Below are 26,092 nucleotides of genomic sequence, written 5' to 3' on the forward strand. Positions count from 1 at the left end.
AACAGATTGAGTGAACTCGGCCTTTTCGTCTTGGAGTGATGGAGGATGAGAGGTGACCTATTAGAGGTGTATAAGATGATGAGAGGCATTGATTGTGTGAATAGTCAGAGGCTTTTTCCCAGGGCTGAAATGGTTGCCACAAGAGGACACAGGTCTAAGGTGCTGGGGAGTAGGTATGGAGGAGATGTCAGGGGTAAGTTTTTTGCTCAAAGAGTGGTGAGTGCGTGGAATGGGCTGCCAGCAACAGTGGTGGAGGTGGGTATGATATGATAGGGTCTTTTAAGAGACTTTTGGATAGGTACATGGAGCTTAGAAAAATAGTGGGCTATGGGTAAGCCTAGTAATTTCTAAGGTAGGGACATGTTCGGCACAACTTTGTGGGCCAAAGGGCCTGTATTGTGCTGTAGGTTTTCTATGTTTCTTTGAACTTTGAAGTTAAGCATTTCTTCATCTAAGCACCAGCAAGATTGGCAAACTAGTTCTGCAGGTAGATATGTTACCTGGACCAGATGGACTACACCCCAGTGTTCTGAAAGAGCCGAAGCATTAGTAGAGATCTTTCAAGAATTACTAGTTTCTGGAATTGGTACTATAACAATAAGGGAGAATAGGGTTGAGGGGGATAATAAATCAGCCATGATGGAATGGCAGAGCAGAGTCGATGGACCGAATGGCCTAATTCTGCTCCTACGTTTTATGTGGTCTTATCGTTTTACTGAAAAACGTTTGTACTAATGATCACAGAGCGCTTGGTCCTGATTGTGTTTACGAAAACGAATACAGTTTAACGCAGGAACTAATGCCTTGAAATTCCCTTCTTTATTGGGGAAATCCTGATTTTTTTTCGTTGTCCTGCGTTTAAATAAGAATGCATAATGATAAGGACCCCCATCAGGACATGCCCACTTCTCATTGCTACCATCAAGTAGGAGGTACAGGAGCCCGAAGGCACACCATCAACGTTTTATTGTTTGTATACGTTTTTTAAAAATTTTGTTTTGCACTGTACTGTTGCCGCCAAAACAACAGATTTCACGACATCAACGCGAGAAATTTGACTTATACCAGTGATATTAAACCTGATTCTAATTCTGTAAGAGTTGTAAAGTTTTGCATATGTCTCGGTACTTTTACCTATCGAATTGATGCAGTTCTTGAATATTTTAAAGAGCAAGGCCGCTGGGGGAGGGATGTGGTGTTTGTGACTATTCCAGCCAGCGCTGTTTAACTTTACAGGTAATTAGAACCCATTATTGATTTTTTCATTTGTAATCCTAATGGGATGCGTGGTTTTGCAATCCATGTCTTCTGAACTCTATCTACGGTTAGGCAGACATGCCAACAGAGAGAGAGAGAGAGAGGGAGAGAGAGAAGGAGATAGAGGGAGAGGGAGGAAGATTAGATCAACGGGCAGGACAGAAACAACTTGGAAATGTAATAATTCACAGAAAGCCGGGAGCCAAGTCTTGCCCGTTGACAGAATCAATGGAAAAAAGAAAAGAAAATGTAAGTAAGCAAGGCAGACACAAACAGGCCTCAGAGGTGTTGAAGTAAGAGAATCGGAGAACACACACGAAATGTTGGAGGACTAGCATTTTGTTAGTGCGTGTTACTCTGGATGTTCATTATCTGCAGAATCGCCAGTTTTTAGGTAAATTGGACAGGACCTCCGCCGTCTACAAGCAGGGCGGCTAACTCTCAACCAGCGGGGACCGGGAACAGACACGTCACGAATCCAGTCGCAACCCTGTTCAGTCAGCGTTGAAAATGATTTCAAATAAAGTTTACAGATTAGGGTTTTGCAGTTTCGACTATAAGCCTTGTTGGCGAATGGAATATGATAACCGGTACAGTTTATACGTAAGGTATAAACTACAAGTATACAATTATACGTACAAATTCTACCTTATTTATCCACTGTTATCAACAGTACCGGTGTATACCTTCCTTGCTTCTGACCTCATTAGACTGAAAGAAAGCTTACCTTGATACCAACTTGTTAAATTTAGAAAGCACGTGGCAGCGGCAAAATGCTCTTGCTAATAATTTTCAAACGCACAACTCCGGCTAAATATCTAACTCCACAACATATCTAAAATAAATCGAGGGAAGATATAGCTAACTTACCGATTTTAGATAAATTAGGGGAACTTGAACATGTTCAGGAATTGAAATTGCCAAAGGGAATTTACCTGCACACGGTGGCCTGATGGACGTTTCAGCACTGAATGGAGTGGACACAGGATTTATTCTGGTGAATATTAAAAAAAAAGGCACAACTTAAGACTTTTCATTCAGTGAAACAATTTCACAACCCATGTTGTGAATAAACTGTTAAATACAGAACGTGAAACAATTTAAGGAGCAGTGTGTGAGTTAATGGGTTTATTAAACTGCTGAGTTCAAAGGACAAGGTTCAGCGTTGGTGCAAGCTAATTGATCCCTTTGCAATATGTTTCTCTGACTGCTTACTGGAGAAATTGCAGGGACAGCCGCTTTGACTCGGCGTTATGCATATTGATATACAAAACAAGCCTACGTGCGAACACATGAACTAACCTGACGTATCACGTTCATCCATTTAGCCCTTTGTTGTTTTACTTAGTCATAGAACTCAGAAGCAGACCCTTCTGCCCGTCTAGTCCGTGCTGAACCATTAATCTGCCTAGTCCCATCGACCTGCCCTCCATACCTCTCCCATCCGTGTACCTATGCAAACTTTTTTCTTAAGTGCTGAAATCGAACCCGCATACACCCCTTCAAGATTCAAGAACGTTTCACGTCACCTCCGCTACACCAGGCTAATGAAATGATTATTACTCCGGATCCCATGCAGCGCCAAACAAAGTAAACACGCTGTAAGATAAAAAAACACAATTATAAAAACACACACAATTATATAAATATATAAGATAGCTTATATACATAAATCAATTGTATGTCCATAAAGTGACGCTAGGTACAAGAGTGTCTGTATGTAAGGTGACTGACGAGAAATGATAAAAGTACTGGAGGTGGCGGGGAGTGTGAATGGGTAGGTTAGTAGGTGGAGGTACTGGGAAAAGTAACTTGTACTGGGCGTTTTTAATGCAAGCGGTGCTTCTTAAGTAGCAAGATCAGAGGATGAAATTAACCAACGTCATCAGATTGACTTTTTCACTGTTGAAACTGATTGGGAAATAAGCGCTCGTTACTCTTTCTGCATGGTACGTGTGTGGATCACCACTGGTGTGTATGTATGCATACCTAAGCCCATCACCCCGACTGGGGCATCGGCCGCCGGCAGCAGCTCACCTGAATCTTTGTCCTGGGCCAGCCTTTTAAGTTGTCCCCAGGTGTAGCCCATCTTTGAAGATGCAGGGATGAGGGTTTGGTGTTTCTGTACTTGTGGATTTTCACGGGATGTGGTTGCTAACCCAATGGCCACCCCCCCCCCCCCCCAACCCTCTCAGCCGGGCTTGGAACCATACATGGTGGGGTTATTTATATCGTGTGTATGAATAAGAAGGCTTTGAAGAAAGTGCAAAAGAGGATTACTGTACCAGGAGGTTGGCTGGATTAGAGAGCATGTGCTATTACGGAAGTTTGGACAGACCTTGATTGTTTTCTTTGTAGCGGCGGAGGCTGAGAGGAGATTTGATAGATGTTTATAAGATTATGATAGGCATAGATAGAGTAGACAGACAATATCTTTTTGTCAGGGTTGAAATATCTCATATCAGAGGCCATGCATTTAAGGCGAGAGAGGGTATTGTCAAAGGAGATGAGAGGGACAAGTTCTTTACACACAGAGTGGCGTGTGCCTGGAATGCGCTGCCTGGGGTGGAGGAGGGCACATTAGAGACTTTTATGAGACGGTTAAATAGACACATTAATGTGAGGAAAATGGAAGGAGATGGTCATTCTGTAGCCAAATCGGTTCGGCACAACATCGTGGGCCGAAGGGTCTGTTTTATCTGTTCTACTGCAGTTACAGGCCACTGCAGTTAACAGCGTTGCAACATGATTAATAATAATTGTAAACATGTAATCTGGAACAGACCAATAGGAATGAAGAACAGCTTACCAAGCACAAAATGCTGAGCCCTGACGAAGGGTCTCGGCCTGAAACTTTGACTGTTGATTCCTCTCCGTAGATGCTGCCTGACCTGCTGAGTTCCTCCAGCGTTTTGTCTGCGTTGCTCTGGATTTCCAGCATCTGCAGAATCCCTTGTGTATATGAAGAATACCTTGATGCAGCAGTTCTGAATTTGATTAGGATAATTTAATATATAATATGTACATTCAACATATGTATATGTATAAATATAATTATATTTTATATAGCATAATAAATAAACAACTTAATAATTAGCAACACAGTACAAATGCTGGAAAATTAGCTTGCAAGTAACAGTATTCAAAAATCTTCCAACAAATAGTGCAGAGAACAGGGCAATATGAAGTTATTTATTGACGAAGTCGTTCCTGTTTAGAACAACACGATATTTAAGAAGCATCTATAAAAACATTCATTCTTACTGTTCTAATTAATTTGAAAATACAATGTATTTCCCTATTTTATTGAAAGATTGGCTTGACTTGTCACACGTACATCGAAATAAACAGCGAAAGGGGTTATTTTGCGTCAATGAGCCACCACAGTCCGAGGATGTGCTGGAGGCAGCCCGCAAGTGTCGTTATACTTGGGGCACCAACGTAGCAAGCCCACAACTGACTAACACTTTGGAACGTAGGGGTTAGAACATGCCGTCACTACCACGTGTTCTTTTAAATTGACGACGAAATAGTCCACTGTTAGTATACTTATTTTAAGCTGATGCGTTTAGAAGCAAGAATGCTTTAGGAACACGGGCGTAAACCGGAGCGTCCGGAGGAACCGGTACGCCACGAGGAGAACGTACGTTACAGATAGCGCTGGGAATTGAACCCTGTCCAGGGCTGTAAAGCGTTACACTAACCGATATGCTACCGTGTCATCCCGATCGAGAGCTTTTCCGTTGATGGAATATGTCACGCCCTTACATCTGTCTAGGTTTGGGATGGGGAGTCGATTTTCCATTCTGACCAATGGGAAAACACCTTCATGGGGACATATTATCAGTTAATACCCAATAGTCTCTGCTTATGTGTGCTCGGCGTTGTGTCTGACCCGAACCTCTGACTGTTCTTGATATGACTGGATTTCTAACCGAGAATTAGCAGCATCGTCCACTTCCCCGCAACACGCAATAACATGAACCAGGAGCAAACCTTGTCATCTCTTCCAACACACACACACAAAAAAAATGCCGGACGAACTCAGCAGGCCAGGCAGCATCTATAGAAATAAGCACAGTCGACGGTTCGGCCGCTCGGCCCGAAACATCGGCTGTATTTTTTCCCATAGATGCTGCCTGGCCTGCTGAGTTCCTCCAGCACTTCGTGTGTGTTGTTTGGATTTCCAGCATCTGCAAATTTTCTCTTCCTTGTAAACTCTTGTCTTGATACGTAGAGCTGAAGTCTGCATCTGAAGCGTATACTGAATCGACTGGTGATTGATCAATTTATTAATTCGATGGCGCAACTAGGGCTACCTTTTCATCAGCGTTCTTGTTAAGGTTATTTGATGTTCATCTGGTTAATTTTCGGAAGCTTACTGGGAAACGAACCCTTGTCTCGGCCCGCTGCGTAGATGCTCCCTGACATCCCCCAGCATTGTGTGTGTGTGTTAATCCGGATTTCTAGCATCTGCAGAAATCTCTTGTGAAAAAAAAATCTTTCGTTTGGATTGCGATCTTGGATTAGGGAATTGGCAACATTCCACAGTAAAACCAGGGGCATGTTATTTTTTGTTGCACTTTTAGGAGTCAATAATTCAATGAATTTATCCATCAGAAAGAAATCAGAGCTCAAAACTAATGCGCTCTTTAAAAGTCCCGTGCCGGCAGCGAGGTGAAACATGTAATTAAAAAAACCCCCACAAGATCTAAGACTGTGCAGTAATTGCCCGCAATGAAATAATTAGAAATTATCTAACAATCTTTTTCCTGCCTCACCCTCCTGCGCAAGCGAAGAATAGTGGGATGTCGTAATTCCTAATCCATTGTTGAGTGAGAGCGAGTGTGGATTTTCACTCCTTCATATTCATAAAGTAAGCTAGTCAGTATAAAACATGATAATGACCTGCGCACATTTTTGTCAGACTTCCGCCTATCATTCCCTCTTCTCACGCACCTACCCTCCTCCGCACCTGGCTTTCCCTATCGCCTTCAAGCTTGATTCCTTCCCCTCCCCCACACTTTCTTATTCTGGTTTCGGGCCGAAACATCGGCGCTTTATCCCTCTCCACAGAGGCTGCTGAGTTCCTCCAGCATTTTGTGTACAGAATCTCCTGTGTTTGTTAATTGCATCGTTAGGACATGCAGAAATTGCTATAAACTTTTCAAAACTCGCTGTAATCCTGATCTTCCGGCTTCAACAGATAGTAATTTTGAAACCTTTTCATTTTAAATTCCATTCTTAAATATGGTTAATTAAATCGTCACTGTAATGAGTCAAGTGTAATTGGCAAAACATAACTGGGTAGAGGCAGAGAGTCGCCAAGCCAACCCTTACTCTGTGCTGAGTTAGCGATTCCTCAGAGCAGGCCGAAGGGATGATGCTACTGTTGACCTCGTGTGCTCCAGTTCTTTATCCGTTCCTCATCTCTGTCCAGTACCCTTTTCTTGAAAGGGGAAGATTGGACAAGAGTGGTGTTGAGTTTGGCTAAGATATCTCTGCAAACTGAAATATAAACGTCGAGGTGGGAGCAGGCGGGGGAGGCTTGCGTAAATATTAATTTACGCAAGTCAGGATGCATTGCCCTCAGAATAAAGCAGAAGAGAGCGGGGGGAAAGTGCCGATAACGGCGGAAGAGACGTTTATTAGAATCGCCAGTAAACTCTAGCATTTTATTTCTTCCTGTAAATTCTGCAAGAATGCCGACCTGTGCGCTACGTAGGTGGCACCTCAGCTTCGTTAATAAACGTTGATAATTAGTTTACATAACCCTCCCAACCCCTGCTGTTTAATTCCTGTCAGGCCAGTTTAGTTATCAGTGATGGCAGAGACTGATTTTTGAGGCCCGTCCACACTACCAACATCTGCGGAATGCCATTGAGGCACGTTAGAAATAACTTATTGACCCGAGGCAGTTACGCCATCGACGAACTTTACTCGTAGAGTTGATTAATAACCAAGAAGCGATAATTATCTAGATTAGCGACTAACGTAGACATTCCAAATGTATGTGCACTGATTCCAGTTTTCAATCGGATGATCGTATTCTTAAATAAGTTTTTTTTTCCAATTTGTCCATAAGACTATAAGACATAAGAGCAGAGTTAAGCCATTCGGCCCACCTTGTTTGCTGCTTTCCGTATTGATGCGATACGTTGTATTTACACTCTTTATTAAAATTCATTCAAGGTCAACCATGTTGTTTAGGGTCTCTCAACTGTATCTATGATTTGTATCCATTTTACTGGTGTATGTATGTTTAATTTTACACTTTGAGTTCGACGGGAAACTGAGCATTGTGTTCGAGGATTTAAAACAGATCGAACACGTCCCATGTAAATACAGTACAGACCATTCCCACCATGTTGTGCCGAACTTGTGACCTACTCTATTATTAAATTAACCCTTTCCTACATAACCCTCCATTTTCTGTTATCCCTGTGCCGCTATCGTATCTGCTTCTACCACCACCCCTGGCAGGGCGTTCCATATAGATACCACTCTGTAAAAAAAAACCCTTATCTCTGACATTCCCTATCCTTTCCGAAGTTCAATGAACTGCATTTATTATCAAAGTACATTTATGTCACCATACTGCCCTGAGATTCATATTCTTGCGGGCATTCACAGCAGATACAAAGAAACACAATGGAATCAATGAAAAGCGAAACCCAAAGACCGACGACAAACGCTGTGCGTACGAAGTCGAACTGTGCAAGTTCAAAACAATACTAATAAGTAACAGACAATATTGAGAACAGGAGTTGTAGAGACCTTGAAGATGAGTCCATAGGTTGTGTTCAGTGATCAGTTCTGTGTTGAAGTGAGTGAAGATGTTATCCACGTTGCTTCAGGAGCCTAATGGTTGAAGAGTTTTTCAACCACCTTAAAATCATACCCTCTTGTATTCGCTATTCCGCCCTGGTGATTTATTCAGAAAATTTGATCAGAATCTTTCAACTTAAATTGGTTATTCACAGGAGTGTCAATCATTAGTACAAAATAATGCTTTCTTGTTGTTCTATAACGCCCCATCAATTTCACTCAGCTGGCAGGAGGATTGTGTGTGCAACATCGCCATCGTCTGGCTAAAGATAGTTGTTACCTCCCAGGAGCTCCCTCTGCATCATCTATCACCAGATTCTAGCTCGGGGATTCTCCACTTTTTTATGCCATGGACCCCCACCATTTACCATCCCAGGTTGGGAACCCCTGTTCCAGCTTGTCCTCCTTTTCCTCCACCTCCATCTTCTTATTCTGGTATCCTCCTTTCCAGTCCCGATGAAGGGTCTCTGCTTGAAACATCAACTGTTTATTCATATCTATACATGCTGCCTGCTTGACCTGCTGAGTTCCTTCAGCATTTTGTGTGTGTTGCACTAGATTCCCAGCATCTGTTGTGTTTATGATTTGCTGCTCCACTGCGAAGTCTGTTCGGGGGACATCAATCCTGAAGAAGTTTAAATCTTCTCTTCGACGGGAATTCAGTGAGATCGTCTCTCACTGCTCACCCTCCGTGATCTCTGCTTTACCTATTATCTGCAAGCTTGTACTTCTTCCCCTCTCCCCACCTCCTTATTCTGGCATTTTCCCCTTTCCTTTCCAGTCCTGATCTGCTGAATTCCTTCAGAATGTTGTGTGTTGCAATAGAATATTATCTGTGTAACATTAAAAGTCAATAACAATTACGTCTTCTGGAAGCTTCGTAGATTATAACATTTAAAATCTTGCGCGGATTGATTTATATCCCGTTAAAATAATTAAAGAAAGTCGCGGATATAAAGCGAACAATGACGCCTACACCGGCTTGCAAATTCAGCACTCCGGACAGAGATTCCGTACCTTGGAAAACAGCAAGGCATAACTGGCAGCGCTGATTTGTTAATAAGCAGATGACAATACTTCTTCTGTTTTGTATTTGGCGCTCGGATACACAGACATCTCGTAAAACAATTCACTTTCCCCAGCACACACACACAAAGTGTTGGAGGAATTTAGTAGGTCAGGCAGTATCTATGGAGAGGAGCCGACATTTCGTCCCGCTGAGTTCCTCCAGCATTTTATATGTGTTTTGCTCAAGATTTCCAGCGTCTGCAGAATCTCGTGTTTACCGCTTTCACCAGCTTTCTTGAAAGCGTCAAATGATGTTACAGTGTGCCTCCATGCGCATTGATCAATTCACCACTCTTCGTCCATGAAAGCCGACATCGTGCGGGCACTCTACCGCGTCGGGACGGAAGAAAAAGGCGCACGCCGCAAACTCTCTCTATCACCAGACAGGACATGGGAACAGGAGCGCCGAATTATTTCATCCGTTCGGGGACCGAGGCCGACCAGCTGCGATGTCTCTGCGCAACGCTCACAGAATGCTGGAGGAAATCAGAAAGTCTAGCAGCATCTATGGAAAATAAACAGTCGGCGTTTATAGTCGAGACTCCTCATTAGGACTCGTCCACGTTTCGGGCCAGTTCTGATGAATGGTCGTGGCCTGTAACATTGACAGTTTATTCCTCTCGGTGCTGAAGGAACACAGCAGGCCAGGCACTATCTATGGAGAGGAACAAATATTCAATGTTTCGAGCCGCGACCCTTCATCAGGATCGTCGACGTTTCGGGCTGAGACCCTTCAGTACTGATGAGGGGACTCGGCTCGAAGCGTTGACTGTTTATTCGCCTCCATAGATGGTACGTGACCCGCTGAGTTCCTCCAGCATTTTTTGTGTGTGTGTTGTTCTGGATTTCCGGCATTTGCAGAAGCTCTTGTGCTTGCAGTGTCTCTGCCGTGGGTCCGGATCGATATCTCGATCCAGCCCAGCACAGATGGCTACAGAACGTTAGGAGGCGCCTCGGCAGAAGGCTGTGGCCATCATGAGTGTAGAATCGGCCCGGTGAATTGGCTGATCCTCCTTCACCTGCGGCTTTTCGTGCGGCTCGCTCGCCAGTTTCCAGGAATCCCAGCAGACAGGAGACAGCCTTTTCAAATAAGACTGCTCAATACACTCCTAATCTGTAGCTGTTGATTTCTAGCCCAGTTCATGCTAAAAGAGAGAACGTCCGCAAATTTTCGGGAAATGGGGGGATTCGATCTTTAAATCTCTATATTCAAAACATAAACGGATGGTTGAAGTTCCTTATTCAAACATTGGCTGAGGTAGTGTGATCTCAGGAATGGGGGTAGCCATGTCTCTCGGAAATTACACATACCGGAAATCAAGATAAGACGTTTTGAAGTTAGCCTGCAAATGCTAAAACATAGACATTAATAAACGCAGTGGTCAGCTTAATAGACAGTTCGAGGCCCAGCAAGCCCAGCCTAATCACAGGATAATTTACAATAACCAATTCACGTACTAACTGGTCGTCTTTGGACTGTGGGAGGAAAGCGGAGCAGCCGGAGAAAACCGACGCGTTCATGGGAAGGACGGACCAACTCCGTACAGTCAGCTTGGGAACTGAACTCCAAACTCCGATGCCCCGAGGTGCAATGGCGACGCGCTAACCGCTACACTGCCGTCCAGCTTCACCTTGAGCACCCGAGTGTTTCAAAGTTCAAAGTAAATTTATTATCAAAATACGTGTATGTCTCCATATACTACCCCGAGATTTATTTCTTGCAGCCATTAGCAGGAAAACAAAGAAATACTATGGAATCAATTAAAAATACACACAAGCATCCAGGCATAAGAACAACTGCAAATAAATAAAACTAAACAAAGAAACAAATTGGTCACAATTAATTGTTCTGTTAGGCTCGGGTTAAAGATGGGTGGGTTGCTGGGCGGCGCGGTGCGTTAGGCCATTTCCGCGATGGAAAGATGGAAAGGCAGATACAGTGGATATATGATACAGGGTCAGAGCAGTGGTTAAACGAGGGGTTCCCAGCCTTCTTATGCCATGGAGCCTCACCATTAACCGAGGGGTTCATGGATAGGAACCCCTGGGTTAGACTGATCTCCCAGCCACCAACCTGCCGATCAAACAACGTTTTGCAGTACTTAAAGGAAGATTAGTGATTGTGCAGAGCAGGGCAAAGTCGCCCCGTTTCGGTACATGCTTAATATTATTCTTTTCTATGTCTCTCCTCTTCGCAGCATGCAAACGCAAGGAACAAGAACAGAACAAAGAGAAGAGCAATACACCAAAGAAGCCACGGCTAGTTTTCACTGACCTCCAGCGCCGAACTCTTTTCGCCATTTTCAAAGAAAATAAGCGCCCTTCCAAGGAGATGCAGATCACAATCTCTCAGCAGCTCGGTCTGGAGTTAAGCACCGTCAGCAATTTCTTTATGAACGCCCGGAGGCGAAGCCTGGACAAATGGCAGGACGAGGCCATGTCGAGCCCAGGCGCATCTTCGTCCACCTCAAGCACTTGTACCAAAGCATGATTGAGGACAGTGCACCTGAACTGGGCACAACTCAACACCTTTCCCATTTTGTTTTTTTTTTGAAGAGGCTGTTCAGTGGTGAGTGCATAAGCACAATTTTCATTAACACACCTTTTTTTTTAAAAAGAAAAGGGTCGGCACATATTTTAATGCATCTGGCATTTAAGAATATTCCCAAACCCACTTGAGCGCCTGCTATAAACTGACATCGAGCCCAGGGGTCAGTTCAGTAAATTCCCGGATGTAATCAGGCAGGTCATAAATGTGTTATGTTGCCAAGCAATAACCTGTCTACTGCCCTGCCTAAAGGTTAAGGGAAAATTTTGAAAGGGTAAATATTAGATTTATTTGTAAACTGGTTCAGTTGTCAGTTGGTGGTCAGGCCGATTTTATATGCAGAAAAACGTGCACAAGTACCGAAAGCAAGTGACGCCCATTCTGTTTTTATTTTAAACAGCAGAATTATTGGAGAACATTCGTACAATCACGCTACCTCATCACTAATCGGACCGTTTAACGATGGGCTGTCTGTGATGAATATGCAAGCACAAGCTACAAAAAAATCTTTCTGGACATTTTCAGGCCTACTTTCACGCTACAGTTTTATTCCCCCCCCCCCCCCGTTTGATTGATGCTTTTAAGCGTGCGCCCGCCGCCATATCCACTCCCTGTGTAGAACTGATAACGCCGAGGGTGCGAGCACAGCATTGAAGTGAATTCCTTTCGGTTATGCCATTTCCCCCTCTGTTTACTCTCGGTAAATGTAAGACCATAAGACAAGGTCAGGATTAGGCCATTCCTTCATCGCCGATTTACTTCCCCTCCGAACCCCATTCACCTGTCTTCTCCCCGTAACCTTTGACGGCCTTACTAATTAAGAACCTATCAACCTCCGCTGTAAATATGACTTGGCCTCCACAGTCGTCCGTGGCAATGAATTCCTCCCCACCCTCTGGCTAAATAAATTCCTCCTCATCTCTGTTCTAAAGGGACGTCCTTGCATTCTGAAGTTGTGCCCTCTGGTCCTAGACTCTCCCAATACCAGGACCATTGAATCCCAACAGCAGCTGTTCGCTGCCGGAAGGGTAATTTTTTTTTATCGTTCTATGCATGAGTAAGGTTAGGTTAGTACTGCGAACGCACTGAGTAGCCCATGGAAAGGGGGCTTCCCGTGATGAATGCAGAAGCACAAAGAGCAGCGTTATTTCTTTTTCCCTAAAAACGAGGCGTAAACACATCTGCCTCCCACGTGTGCACATTCACCACTGAACGGGCCCTTTAAGAACACCGTTGTCGTGTTCAATGACAAGCCAAAGGCTTTAAAGACTCTCGTGAAGACACTTGATACATTTTTTCTATTTATTATTAAATCGAAACCAAAGAAACTTTTTTGTGCACCTAATCGTTCTGCAACAAACTTGTAAAAAAAAAGCACGTCAGGAAACAACGTAGGCACTGTGTTTCAATGGATGTCTTAGTCGTTGAGGGGAAGCAGAGTTTTGAAAGGGTTAAAAAAAAAGCAAAGCAGCAGGAAGGATGTATCGCTGCTTCATTTGACGACACTCTCCGCCTCTTAAAGTTGAATTTTGTCTTTAACGTGTGCCTATGCAGTTTTTGAGAGACATTGTACAGAACATCAGAAAACCTCTTCCGCTTCGACCAAAGTCAGCTTCACAGAGACGTGGATCTGTTTGTATTTTTAATACGACGCAGTTGAGCACTGTGTGTGTGTTACTGGCCTGTCCTTCAATGCCCGTCTTAGGGAAGTGCCCACTTTCCTCTTAATTAGCAATTCTAGTGGAACGGGATACCGACAAAATGGATCCGAATGGCTCCAAGCACAAGATGTTAAGGTGCAGATTAAACACCTCTACCAAAGATAGTAACCCATTCCTATATCCCGGTAAAGGTAACTCAGTATGGGAATGTTTGCAAATTCCGCGTTGCATTATGTTAATTACTAAGCATTTCTGATTTTAGTCATATAGCAAGTATTCAATGTTTCTTGCTCAAGTTTTCAGTTGGATAATTTATGTGAAATGATAATTTTGATGATTCAATCTATTGTAATTTAAGACAGTTCATTCAATATTAATATATTTTAAATTAATTTACTTGTACTCTAGTTAAAATTTATAATTTTTCTATTTTGAAATGTTGACATGATAATTATTTAATTTAGAAGGCTCAGGACCTATTGAATAATAGATTTTTTTAATATAAAGTTCACTTTTCATCTTAAGCACAAGTCCACTGGTGATGTTCACTGCTGAATGACTACAATAGCTACTGTATCCTTTGTGCTTTAACCTGAGAATCCTCTGGGTTTCTTTTTCGTTGTGTCAATAGCCCTTTAACTCAGCATCTTGTGCATGAAGTCCATGCACACGTCTAAGATGAGTTCAACTTTCAAGAATATCAGGAAATCTCCAGGAATTTTAGGGAAAAAAGAAGACAGTGCAGTTCGATACACTGTATTTCAAAGGCTTTATCCGGGAATGTGGAAGCTTTTATCCTTAAACAAAGCTATATCCAAAGAAACCATACCAATTGGACCAGCAAATTGAAGGTAGTCCCCACAGAGAGAGAATCAACAGTACTTTCCCTGTGTGGGATCTTATTATTTTTTAACCAACTTGGCTGTTAAAAATATGCCATATTGTGGTAACAAGTTCAGACAGTTGACAATGATCTTTGCAAGTCACAATACCCACATGCCATGTAAGTGATTTAACTAACAAAAGCTGATTTCTGAACAAGTTAGTAATTTTTAAAAGTGCTTTTGACTGTAGGTTAGAAATCAAACAAACAAAGCTATATTAGCTTTATTATTATTTGTATTATTTGGGGTATTTATTGTGAACTATATATTTAAACAGTGATTTTTCTCTTATTTATCAAATACTATAAATGCATATAAAATAAAAGATGTAGTGCTTCAGATGGCCAAAAATATTTCATATTTTATAAAGCAGACAAGGTTAATTCATTAAATTTGACTCTTTTAGGGAAAAAAGTAACACTGGGATTAACATTGCAAGCACATTTAACACAAATCCACTTCTGCTTCCTGTAAGTATATAGAAGCATTAAGTTTTCCCAAACTGTATCAGTAGGCATCTAATAATAGTTGAATGTGATGCTTTCTGTACATAAACTACCTGAGCCATTGTAAGGTTTTTATTATAGTTACCTGCTTTTGGATTTCATGCCCTTCAAGCACTGCATCTTTTATTCTCAATTTTCAATGCCAAAGAATTATTCCACTATAAGCGCTGAAAGTTAACCCTTCAGTCTTACTAGTAATTACATGGATGAGCAATGATTTAAAATGGGACAATGCAGCATGTGCTGATGGGGAATATGAATACACTACAGGAAATACTTTAATGACCATTGTTTGGCCCAGTGTCCAAATGGCTTCAGATAACTTCTTTCGATTGTGAAGAAATCTTTAGCATTAGTGACAAGAGACAATAAAAAAAATAACCCTGAACTCACTGCTTCCAGGTATGAACTATATGTAAACGCTCTTTCTACTTCTAGTGAGAACCAAAGAGGCTACCTCACTGAATTTTTCCATTTGTAATTTTAATCGCGTCGATGATACCAAAGATACCAAAGATTACTTTCTCCGCACGGTCTGCCTTTTGCTTCTGCTCATGTATAGACTGTCTCCTAAATACAGCTGCAACACAGATACCCCAAAGATCTAAATGGTTCTCTGCACTGATTCTAAATGTGTGTGTGTGTTTTTTTCTGTGCTGTTAAATACTTCCTCAATAGAATCCATCACCAGAGATCAAATGTACTATATTTAACATGTTAGACAGCCTTTATTATTGTACATTTAGTTCACAATTTTAATTCAAAATGAGCTAATGTCACCAGCATTGTGCTTATTGTAACATGAATCCAAAATCTGCAGCCGTATTGATTGGAGTTCATTTAAAATAATTTGAATTTGCAATGTGTGATAATGCTGTTTATAGCATTGTCATTGTTTAATTGAATTTGGAGATACAGCATGGTAACAGGCAGTTCCGGCCCAACGTGACCGTGTGACCAAAATTAAATGCTAAACCCTTACTTCTTTGGAATGTAGGAGGAAACCCATACGGTCGTGGGGAAAACAAACAAGCTCCTTACAGACAGCGGTGGGAATTGAACCTTGGTTGTGATGTAAAGCAATGAGCAAGTGGCTCTGCACCCATAGCCCCATATATTCCCCTATAGTGGTAAGGTGAGTTGGTAAATATGTCAACTTTAGCTACATTCTACCATTCAAATTCTCTCTGTTTGATTCTGTAATATCTAGCATGCATACATCTATATTTTTTCTCTTTTCTAAACAGAAAGACACATGGCATCTAGAGATAGTTCCGACATTGTAATTCAGGGTCTGATTTATTTTTTATTTTTGCAATGTCGGTTTAATTCTTAAAATATTTGGCCCAGTTGTTATTTAGATCCTCTAAGAGTTTTTTTTTGATTGAACATGTTTTAAAATTAAAGACTACATGAGAAAACTAGAATAAGGATTAAAACTTAAATTGCCACAGGAAATATTGGTCACAATTGAACAGTTTAAAATAACTTCCTTCACATTGATTCCAATAATAAAAGGAATCTTCTGCATATTACCTTATGATCTTTCAGGCAAACAAAGAGTTAACTAAATTAATTACTGTTTGCTTGCTATTTAATTCACAGTGTTTGTACCTATACAAAATTGAAGGATCCAAAAAAAATAGAAATACTTAGTTCTAATTCATTTCCTAATAAACAAGGCAAATATTAATGCTTTTTTAAAAATCCTTTCATCAATTTGTATAAAATATATTACCACCTTATTTTTGACTATCTCTCTGTGTAATCATGTAAAATTACTTATTTTTTAAATCTATTAAGGTACAACACGGAATGGGCCCTTCAAGCCGCACTGCCCACCAATCCCCCAATTTAATCCCGGCCTAATCATGTGACAATTTACAATGCCTAATTAAATTATCAACCAGTACGTCTTTGGATTGTGGGAGGAAACCGGAGCACCCAGAGGAAATCCACGCGGTCATGGAGAGAATGTACAAACTCCTTACGGGCAGCGGTGGGAATTGAACCCAGGTCGTCTGTACTGTAAATGGTTTGTGCTAACCACTACGCTAACGTTCCCATGCTGTTTTTTTTTGCAAGCATTTCACCTTTTTATTCTGGGAAGATTAATTTGGATTTAATTGAACTTATTTGTACTCAGATAAAGTTAGCCAATGCAGTGGCTAGATTGTTCAATGCTTTTCATCTTCACTAACATTAGTAATTTGTCCAAATTATAGCCATTTATAAATGCACAGAAAAAAAAGTTAACAGAAACACATCCTGAATTAGTGCCCACCATTACCAAAATACCTGTTTTCTAAAACCTAGACGCACACTTTAGTTGCAAAGTGTGATGAACCACGGGACGAGTGCCTTGCTTGAACCAAAGCGGTGTTTCTTTCCAGTTTTGAAACCTCTGTGCATTTTTTTTATTCCTATGAATACCTCAGCTTCGAGAGGCCACCATTTTTTTTATTGCTGGTGTGCCCCAGTACTGTGGTGCTTTGCAATGCAGCCATGCAAAGAACTAAACAAAGATACCAAAGTTTTCTCTCGATCTCAGTCTCTATCTTCTTTCTCTTTACGATACCAAAGCTTTAAAAAAAATTCTGAATTGAGTAGGTTGGCATCAGAGACCGTGCATTCCTTACCGAATTTTCTCAGATATACCTCATAGATAATAGTGTTTAGAGTGATGTTATTATAGCATATGTAATAAATTATTCACTCGTTTTTGGTAACTGTGACTATGATATAAAAAAGAAGCTTTATACGTTTTGAGTTGTGATTTTTGTAATAGTTGACAGGTGCGCTTATGGAAGGATTGTATATGTTTCATGGAATTTGGGGAAGTTGCTAAATTAGCCCAAAGTTTACAGTTTTCATATTCTGAAGAAATGATCCATTGTTTATTTTTCTTTGTGTGTGTATATGTGCGTTTATTTCCACATTGTCCTACATAGACTTATTGACTAATTGTTAATGTGTTGGAAGTGTAGTGTTGAAATTAGCAACTGCCAAACAGTGCTATGATTTTATGCATGAAGCTGTGTAAAAAAAAAAAATTAGCAAAGGTGATGCATTGTGATTATTGAGAGTAATATTTTTTAATTTAAGGAAATAGTTTTTTTAATAGATTTTATTTATGCATGAGAGCCTGTTATTTGTTAGACATTGTGGAACAGTTGTGTATATATTGGACTGTGGAAGTAAACACGGTTGAATTTAATACACTGGATAAGTTGGCGCACAGGGATTGGGATGTGTTAATGTGTCCATTTTTTTAAAAAAATCAAAAAATCAAGACTCTGCATAAAGTCCTTCACACAACTAATATGGTTCTCCAGATCACACCATTGTCACTTATAATGGCTTTCAATGGATGACATTACGATGATGAGAGAAAGCATTTTCCAGATTAACACTCAGACAGAAATAATTCAGTTATTATGTGAAATTTCTGATGTGTAGATGTTTATAATTAGCACTCTTGGTGAACTGATCGAGAGGTGATTTTGGTTTTATTATTTATTTGCCAAAGAAAAGGATGGAGCACATAAGTTTAGACCAGTGAAGAGGCAGTCGGCATTTGTTTGTTCATATGTATTGTGTGTTTTTTTTTCTCTCTTCCAGAAAATTATTGGTGTTCTTCCTTAGGATAAAAGAGTGACTCCTTGTGTAAAAACACATTTCTAATGTTTTTTTAAAAAATTGATTTGGGTAAGATTATTGTTTCAAATCTCACTAAATCCTTTAATGAAAGGATTTGACTGTTTTCCTTATAATTTCAAAGGTTTGATGAACATAATAGGAGATGTGAGTTGATGCAAAGGTTGTTTGTGTAATAATCAATACAGAGTGAAATGGACTTGATTATTATTGACTAATGCAGGCCCAGATTAGTTTCTATTTTGCATTTTGCTTAAATCCAAATCAACAGAGCTTCAGTAAACACTATGTGAGAATTGTTGAGAATACCATTGTTCTGTTACACTTGGCATTCAATACTGAGTGATGGCAGAACATTCAAGGGCAGGGGAGATGCCTATTCCTCTTATTCTGGGGTAACTTTAACCCAACCTTCCCATTGGGAAGATGAAAGGATCAGGAACAATGAAAGGAGATAGTACATAATCAAAAGCCGCCAGTTATTTGTGTCCACATTGCACCAGAATATGTAGATCCTGGATTGGCCTCAACACCCACCTGAGGACCAATCAATAGAAAAACCCTTAGGACAGGGCTTCCCAACCTTGTTATGCCATGGACCCCTACCATTAACCCCTGCCTTAGGATGACATCATACTCAACTCAAGTGATTGCATTTCTGCAGCTACTTTGCAGAGAGCCTGACATTACTCTCCAACGGGTCAGCAAAGACTAATGTTGGGTGGAGTGTGAAAACTGATAGAAACATAGAAAGTAGGTGCAGGAGTAGGCCATTCAACCCTTCGAGCCTGCACCGCCATTCAGTATGATCATGGCTGATCATCCAACTCAAAACTCTGTACCTGCTTTCTCTTCATACCCCCTGATCCCTTTAGCCACAAGGGCCATATCTAACTTCCTCTTAAATATAGCCAATGAACCGGCCTCAACTGTTTCCTGTGGCAGAGAATTCCACAGATTCACCACTCTCTGTGTGAAGAAGTTTTTCCTCATCTCGGTCCTAAAAGGCTTCCCCTTTATCCTTAAACTGTGACCCCTCGTTCTAGACTTCCCTAACTTCGGAAACAATCTTCCTGCATCTAGCCTGTCCAATCCCTTTAGATATTCTGTCTATTAGAACAAACTTTCCTGAATGCACTTGGCAAAGTCTACCCTTTTACAGAGTGGGAATCCCAGTCAATATGTGCAAAGTTAAAATCACCTACTTCCATAGCTATGTGTTTCTTGCAACTGTCTATGATCTCTCTACAACATTTGCTGCTCTAAATCCTGCTGACTAGGGCAGTCTATAATCCCATTAATGTCATCCCTTCCTTATTTCTCAATTCCACCCATGTAGCCTCAGTAGACGAGCTCTCTAGTCTGCCCTGTCTGAGCACTGCCGTGACATTTTTCCTGACTAGTAATGCCAACCGTCCCCCTTTAGTCCATCTCATTATCGGGTCTAAAACAACAGAGCCCTGGAACAGTGAGCTACCAGTCCTGCCCCTTGTGCAACCAAGTCTCACTAATGGCTATAGTGTCATAAATCCATGTGTTAATCCATGCTCTAAGCTGGTACAGTACTCCAAGCATTGAAATATGGAGTACTCAGAAAAACAACTCAGAACATTAGTCCTGCATGCTCAATCTTTCAATCCATTCCTGGTGCTTTTTCCACCTGATAAGATACATTAAATTATTCATTGTGGATCTCCGCCTCTTGGGTTTCTGATACGTGATTGCTTATGTATTCACTGATGTATTACTTTTTCTACTCCTGTCAGTTTAAGACATAAATGCGCTGTTTCCCAAGTATTTTCCCTTTAATTATTGTTGCACCATTCATCATTAGGATGACATTCTTTCTGAATGAAGTTAGATTGAGAAGCAGATTGGACCTCCAACAGTGCAGCCTGACTGGGAGAAAACAGCCTTTGGCTTTAGAAATAAATTTGCCATGATTAATTCATATATGATCTGTGGATTATGGATTGCACAATAGATTCAGCATAATTTGGTGATCCACAACATGCTGGAGAACCTCAACTAGTCAGGCAGCATCTATGGAGAGGAAAACAAAGAGTTGCCATTTCAGGACCAGTGAGGGATCTCAGCCTGAAATGTTGACTCTTTATTCTTCTTCACAGATACTGCCTGATCTGCTGAGTTCCTCCAGCATTTTGTATGTTACTTATATGGTTTGCACCTCCTTTTCATCATTCATAGCGTTTTCACGGTGCTATGTTTTTTTTCTGTTCCTTTGTCATCCTTTCTACTTAAGTTTCTGACATTGTTGTTGTCTTTCCTGTCTGTTAGATAATCTCACCAAAGAGGAAAACTGTGGGAATCAGAATGAAGTTTATTATCACTGACATGCGTTATGAAGTTTTGTTTTTTGTTTTGTAGCAGCTACAGTGCAAGGAAATATTCCTGAAAGTTACAACAAAGAATATAAAAAAATAAGTAATGCAGAAAGTGAGGTAGTGTTCATGGACCATTGATTTTTCATTATCATGACAGTGTTCAGGAAGTTTACTACTTTAAAGATCACGGTGCCATTATATTAACAAATAAGTACTTTGTACAGCCATGCAGTTTGCTTCTGAATAAGACCATAAGACAGAGGAGCAGAATTAGGCCATTTGGCTTATCTAGAGTGGGTCATAAATGATTTAATATTCCTCCTGCCTTCTCCCCATAACTTTAGATGCCCTTGCTAGTTAAGTACCCATCAACCTCTGCTTTAAATGTACCCAATGACTTGTCCTCCACAGCCGTCTGTGGCAATGAATTCCGCAGATTCACAAGCCCGCTGGCTGAATAAATTCTTCCTCATTTCTGTTCTAAAGGGAATAAAAGAAGTACAACAGAGATGTTGATTGGGAAATGTGTTAAGCTGAGTGTCCATGGTATGCTTGGCATAACCACATTATCGAGAGCCGGAGTGACAGAGGATCAAGCTCAGAGTACACCTCTACGGTGTAGAAATTGTGGAGGTGGTGGTTCAGGGACTTGAGTGGAAGGTGCTGCAGATTGAAAAAGAAATTGTTTTGAATTGGGAGAGAAGGAGATTGAAGGGAATGAGAGAGAATAGATTAGTAATAATATAAATGACATTTCACAATGGGGTAGGTGGACAAAGTCAGCTTTGTTTCAGATACTCAGCTTTATGTAGAACAAAGAACTCAGAACAATACAGAACAGTACAGACCATTCACCCCACGATGTTTTGCTGACTCTTTAACCTACTCTATTCCCTCCCACATGGCCCGCCATTTTCCTTTCATCCATGTGCCTATCTAAGAGCCTCTTAAATCTCCCTGACGTATCTGCCCCTACCACCAGCCCTGGCACCGCATCCACCACACTCTGTGTGTTTAAAAAAACAACTTGCCTCTGACGTCCAAGCATTCTTTCCTCCAGTCACGTTATAGTTATGCCCACACATATTAGCCATTTCTGCTGTCCACTCCATAACATACAGTAGCTGAATTTGGCCATTTTGCCCATCGAGTCTGCTCTGCCATTTCATAATGTCTGATCCATTTCCCTCTCAGCCCCAATCTCCTGCCTTCTCCCTTTAACCCTTCATGCCCTGACTAATCAAGAACCTATCAACTTCTGCCTTAAATATACACAACGACTTGGCCTCCACTGTTGCCTGTGGTAACGAATTCCACAGACTCGCCACCATCTGACTAAAGAAATTCCTCCTCATCTCTATTTCTGAATAGACGTCCCTCTATTCTGTCCTCTGGTCTTTGACTCCCCCACCATAGGAAATATCCACTCTATTAAGGCATTTCAACATGATATTTTTCAATGAGATCCCCCCCTCCCTCCATTCTTCTGAATTCCAGTGAGGCCCGGAGACATCATATGATAAGCCTTTCAATCCTGGAATCATTTTCATGAACCTCCTTTGAACCCTCGCCATTTTCAATCTATGCCTCTTCCACACCTCTATCAAGTCGCCTCTCATTCTTCTTCACTTCAAAAAGTAAGACCCTAGCTCACTTAAGCTATCCTCATGAGACGTACTCTCCAATCCAGGAAGCATCCTGGTAAATCTCCTCTGCATCCTCTCTAAATCCACCCCCTTTCATTTTCTATGCCCTGAGTGGAAACGGCCTTTCTTGAGAGATTCTGTGTACTATGAGCAGAAGTCCATACTGGATTGTGTCCGTGAGCACTGGTGTGCCATACACCACACTTGACAGCGGTCACTAAACAGCGTAGATACCTGACATACACACACATCAAACAAAAAATAATGCTGCGGTTTGGTTTGACTAAAACTGATTAAAGAAAGAGCAGCGGAGGCTGAAGGGAGATCTGATAGAAAATGATAAGAGGCATAGCTGGAGCAGACAGACAGTCTTTTTCCCCAGGGTTGAAATGTCTAATAGCAGAAGGAGAGTGGGCTTAATTTTGAAGGAGATGTGAGGGGCAAGTTGTTACACAGAAAATGTTGGGGTACCTGGAATGGGGTGCCCGAGGTGGTGGTGGAGGCAGGTACATCAGGGACTTTTAAGAGGCGTTTAGATAGGAACATGAATGTAAGGATATGGGTATCACAAACAAGAGAAAATCTGCAGACGCTGGAAATCCAAAGCAACACACACAACATGCTGGAGGAACTCAGCAGGTCAGGTAGCATCTATGGAAAAAAAGTTGATGTTTCAGGCTTCATTAGGACTGGAGAAAAAAAAAAGATGAAAAGTCAGAGTAAGGATATGGTTATTGTGTAGGCATAAGGGATTAGTTTAGTTGGCCATTTGATTACAGATTTAATTGGTTTGATGCAACTTTGTGGACCAAAGGGCCTGTCCCTGGGCTGTACCGTTCTAAAGAGCCTAAAGGCCCGATGTGAGTGCAGAACATGATTATGTGTCACAACTAAATGATCCCCCTACATGCTGGGCAACTCGCTGCATATTGTGAACTTGAGTAAATTAAGATGCCCTGTATTGCCCACTAATTAAACCTACACTGAAAACATCTATTTCTTTGTATGATCTTTAAAAAGAGTCTTGCTCAACAATAAAAGTCATGACCATAGGAGCAGAAATAGGTCATTCAGCCTATTGAATCTACTCTGCCACTCTCTCATTGCTGATTTATTATCCCTCTCAACCCCATTCTTCTGCCTTCTTTCTGTAACCCTTGACACCCTCACTAGACAAGAACCTATCAGCCTACACTTTAAGTATACCCAATGACTTGGCTTCCACAGCTGTCTGTGGCAATGAATTCCATGGATTCACCATCCTCTACAGATCAGAAAAAGCTGCAGAGAGTCTGAAATATTCTTTTGATACATTTAGTTTATTTTCATTACCGTTTCATTCCATTATTTTATTCTCGGCATGAATTTACACCTTGTTTTACTGTTTAATCATTGGATGCACCTCTGGTGTATCCATTTATGTATCCATTAATGCACAAATGGAGACAAACAATGTGCAAAATTGATTACAGCTAATTAAGTGGCTACTCTATCATCGTTCTGTTGCCTGAATTCATAATGTCACGATTGTTCTCAGAGTTCAAAACAGTGCAGAAGAGGAGTGAGTGTGGGGTGGAACTGGTTGTTGAGGCATGCAGTTGTAGCTGCTGAACGCCCAATATTTGACTGCCAACATGGCAGCAGGCATTTAGTCATTGGAAACTCTGAGACTCCATTCCCTGACTGGTGCATGCTGGGATATGAAACTAGGGAAACCCTCCCTGCCCTAGCACAGGCAAAGAGTGCAAAAGAGCCAGGGAGCTTGCATGTGCTGTGGCTCATAAATCCTCTAACTTGATGTTCATTGCATGGCTGTCTTGTTTCCGTGACATCTGATTAGATTGGGAAACTGGTATTAAACATAATCAGCCTGTTCTGCCTTTTGGTCCCTTGGCACCTTGGGTCATACTGTTCATTGTGACCATCTGCCCCCTCCAGATAGGAGGAGTATGGTTTCTGCTCATACCAGACATGTGGCCTCAGTGTGTGGGGAGAGCTGCATTCTGAATACCAATGAATAATGCTGACTGAATGGCTCAACAGCATCCGTATTCAAACATGGGACATACAGCATAACAGCACAGTACAGGCCCAGGATGTTATGCCAACCTTTAACCTACTCTAAGATCAATCTAACCCTTCCCTCCTGCATAGCCCTCCATTTTACTATCATCCTTGTGTCTATCTAAGAGTTTCTTAAATGCCCCTAATGCCTCTACCACCAATCAATCTTGGTAGTGTTCTACATACTCAGAATTCCTGTGGAAGGAACTTAACTCTGATATACCCCCTATTCTTTCCTTTCAATCACCTTAAAATTATGCCCTCTTTTATTAGCCATTGTCGCCCTGGGAAAATGTCTCTGACTGTCCACTTCATTTGTGCCTCTTGTCATCTTGTATACCTTTCTCAAGTCACCTCTCGTCCTCCACTCCAAAGAGAAAAGTCCTAGCTTGCTCAGCCTGTCTACATAAGATATGCCCTCTAGTCCAGGCAGCATCCTGGTAAATTTTCAGCCAATTAACCCTGCAGACCCAGTGTTACAGACTGCCCCATCACTGCCCCAGTACCTAGCAGTTTAAAGAATTTAAAATAAACTCATTTGGAATGGTTCTATACAGACAACAGATATTTTTCCAGTCTAAATCAGTTGTGAATATGTCAAACTGCTTACTGCTGTATAACCTGGCCATCGATGCCACAGTAAACAGTGATACCCTCCTTAGTGGGCCTTTTCGGTCCTTGCTAAATTTGCACTGTTTACCTTTCAATATTTCAGTAAACTAAGTTTGATACTTCGTGGGTGCCACAGCATAAAGGGTTACAAACAGCATTTTAAAAATGTGCTCTTCAAGACTATGCAAAAAAAAGTTATAAAATTGTGAAGAATTCTGCTTGACCCTGCCTATTAGGGTTTGCAGAAAGTGATTGAATAGAACAAATTTTGACAGTAACTTTTTCTTTCCTGTAGCAACATGATTAAAAAGTACAAATTTTGCGTAAACTCACATTCTCCTTTCAATGGTGATAAATAAACTCACAATGATTATTGTTAGTTAAGTTCTTCTCATGTTTTTATTATTTATTAAGCTTAACATTTTCGCCTGACGCCGTGCAATATCCGTAGCTGTGTAAAACGCGAGTTCCAGCCTGCTGTATCAGTGTTACGTGTTTCAACTATTGCATAGTTTAAGCTTTTATTGTCGTTGATGTTGACGTATCCGGGCACTTTAAAAAAAAACCTTTGACAGGTTCCCAATACTTTAGTTTCAGTTGCTTGTTTGTATACTGTTTTCCTGCTGTTTAAACCTATGCCCTCCATCAGGTGCATAAGTGTTGTCTGCATCATGCTGGAATATGTTTCTTTTTTAATTATTTTTTAAATTTTCGCTATCATCAAATGGTAGTGCTGTAAATTCTGCAATTATTGTCCAATAAACTGCTTTTATTCATTCCAGATTGCATTTGGTGTAGTTTGTTCCTGCAATTCTTTTCTTGCCTCTTCATGCTTCTAGCAGTAATTGTTCAAAAGTTCAAAGTAAAATGTATTCTCAGCCTACGTACATATCACCGCATACAACCCTGAGATTCTTTTTCCTGTGGGCATACTCAACAAATTTATAGAACGGTAACTGTAAATAGGATCAATGAAAGATCAGATAGAGCATTGAAACAACAAACTGTGCAAATGC

General features: G+C 41.1%; 1 protein-coding gene across 1 annotated transcript in view; it reads left to right on the top strand.

Annotated features, from left to right (window-relative positions):
- onecut2 (one cut homeobox 2) overlaps positions 1 to 25,848 on the top strand; it is a 38,456-nt gene extending 12,608 nt beyond the window's left edge. Inside the window, 1 exon segment of the mRNA XM_073064136.1 lies at positions 11,352 to 25,848. Within this exon segment, the coding sequence (XP_072920237.1) occupies positions 11,352 to 11,644 (293 nt within the window). The 3' untranslated portion in view covers positions 11,645 to 25,848.
- The last annotated feature ends 244 nt before the right edge of the window (positions 25,849 to 26,092 follow it).

Source organism: Hemitrygon akajei, chromosome 13 (assembly GCF_048418815.1).
Source record: "Hemitrygon akajei chromosome 13, sHemAka1.3, whole genome shotgun sequence".
Classification (NCBI taxonomy): Eukaryota; Metazoa; Chordata; class Chondrichthyes; order Myliobatiformes; family Dasyatidae; genus Hemitrygon; species Hemitrygon akajei.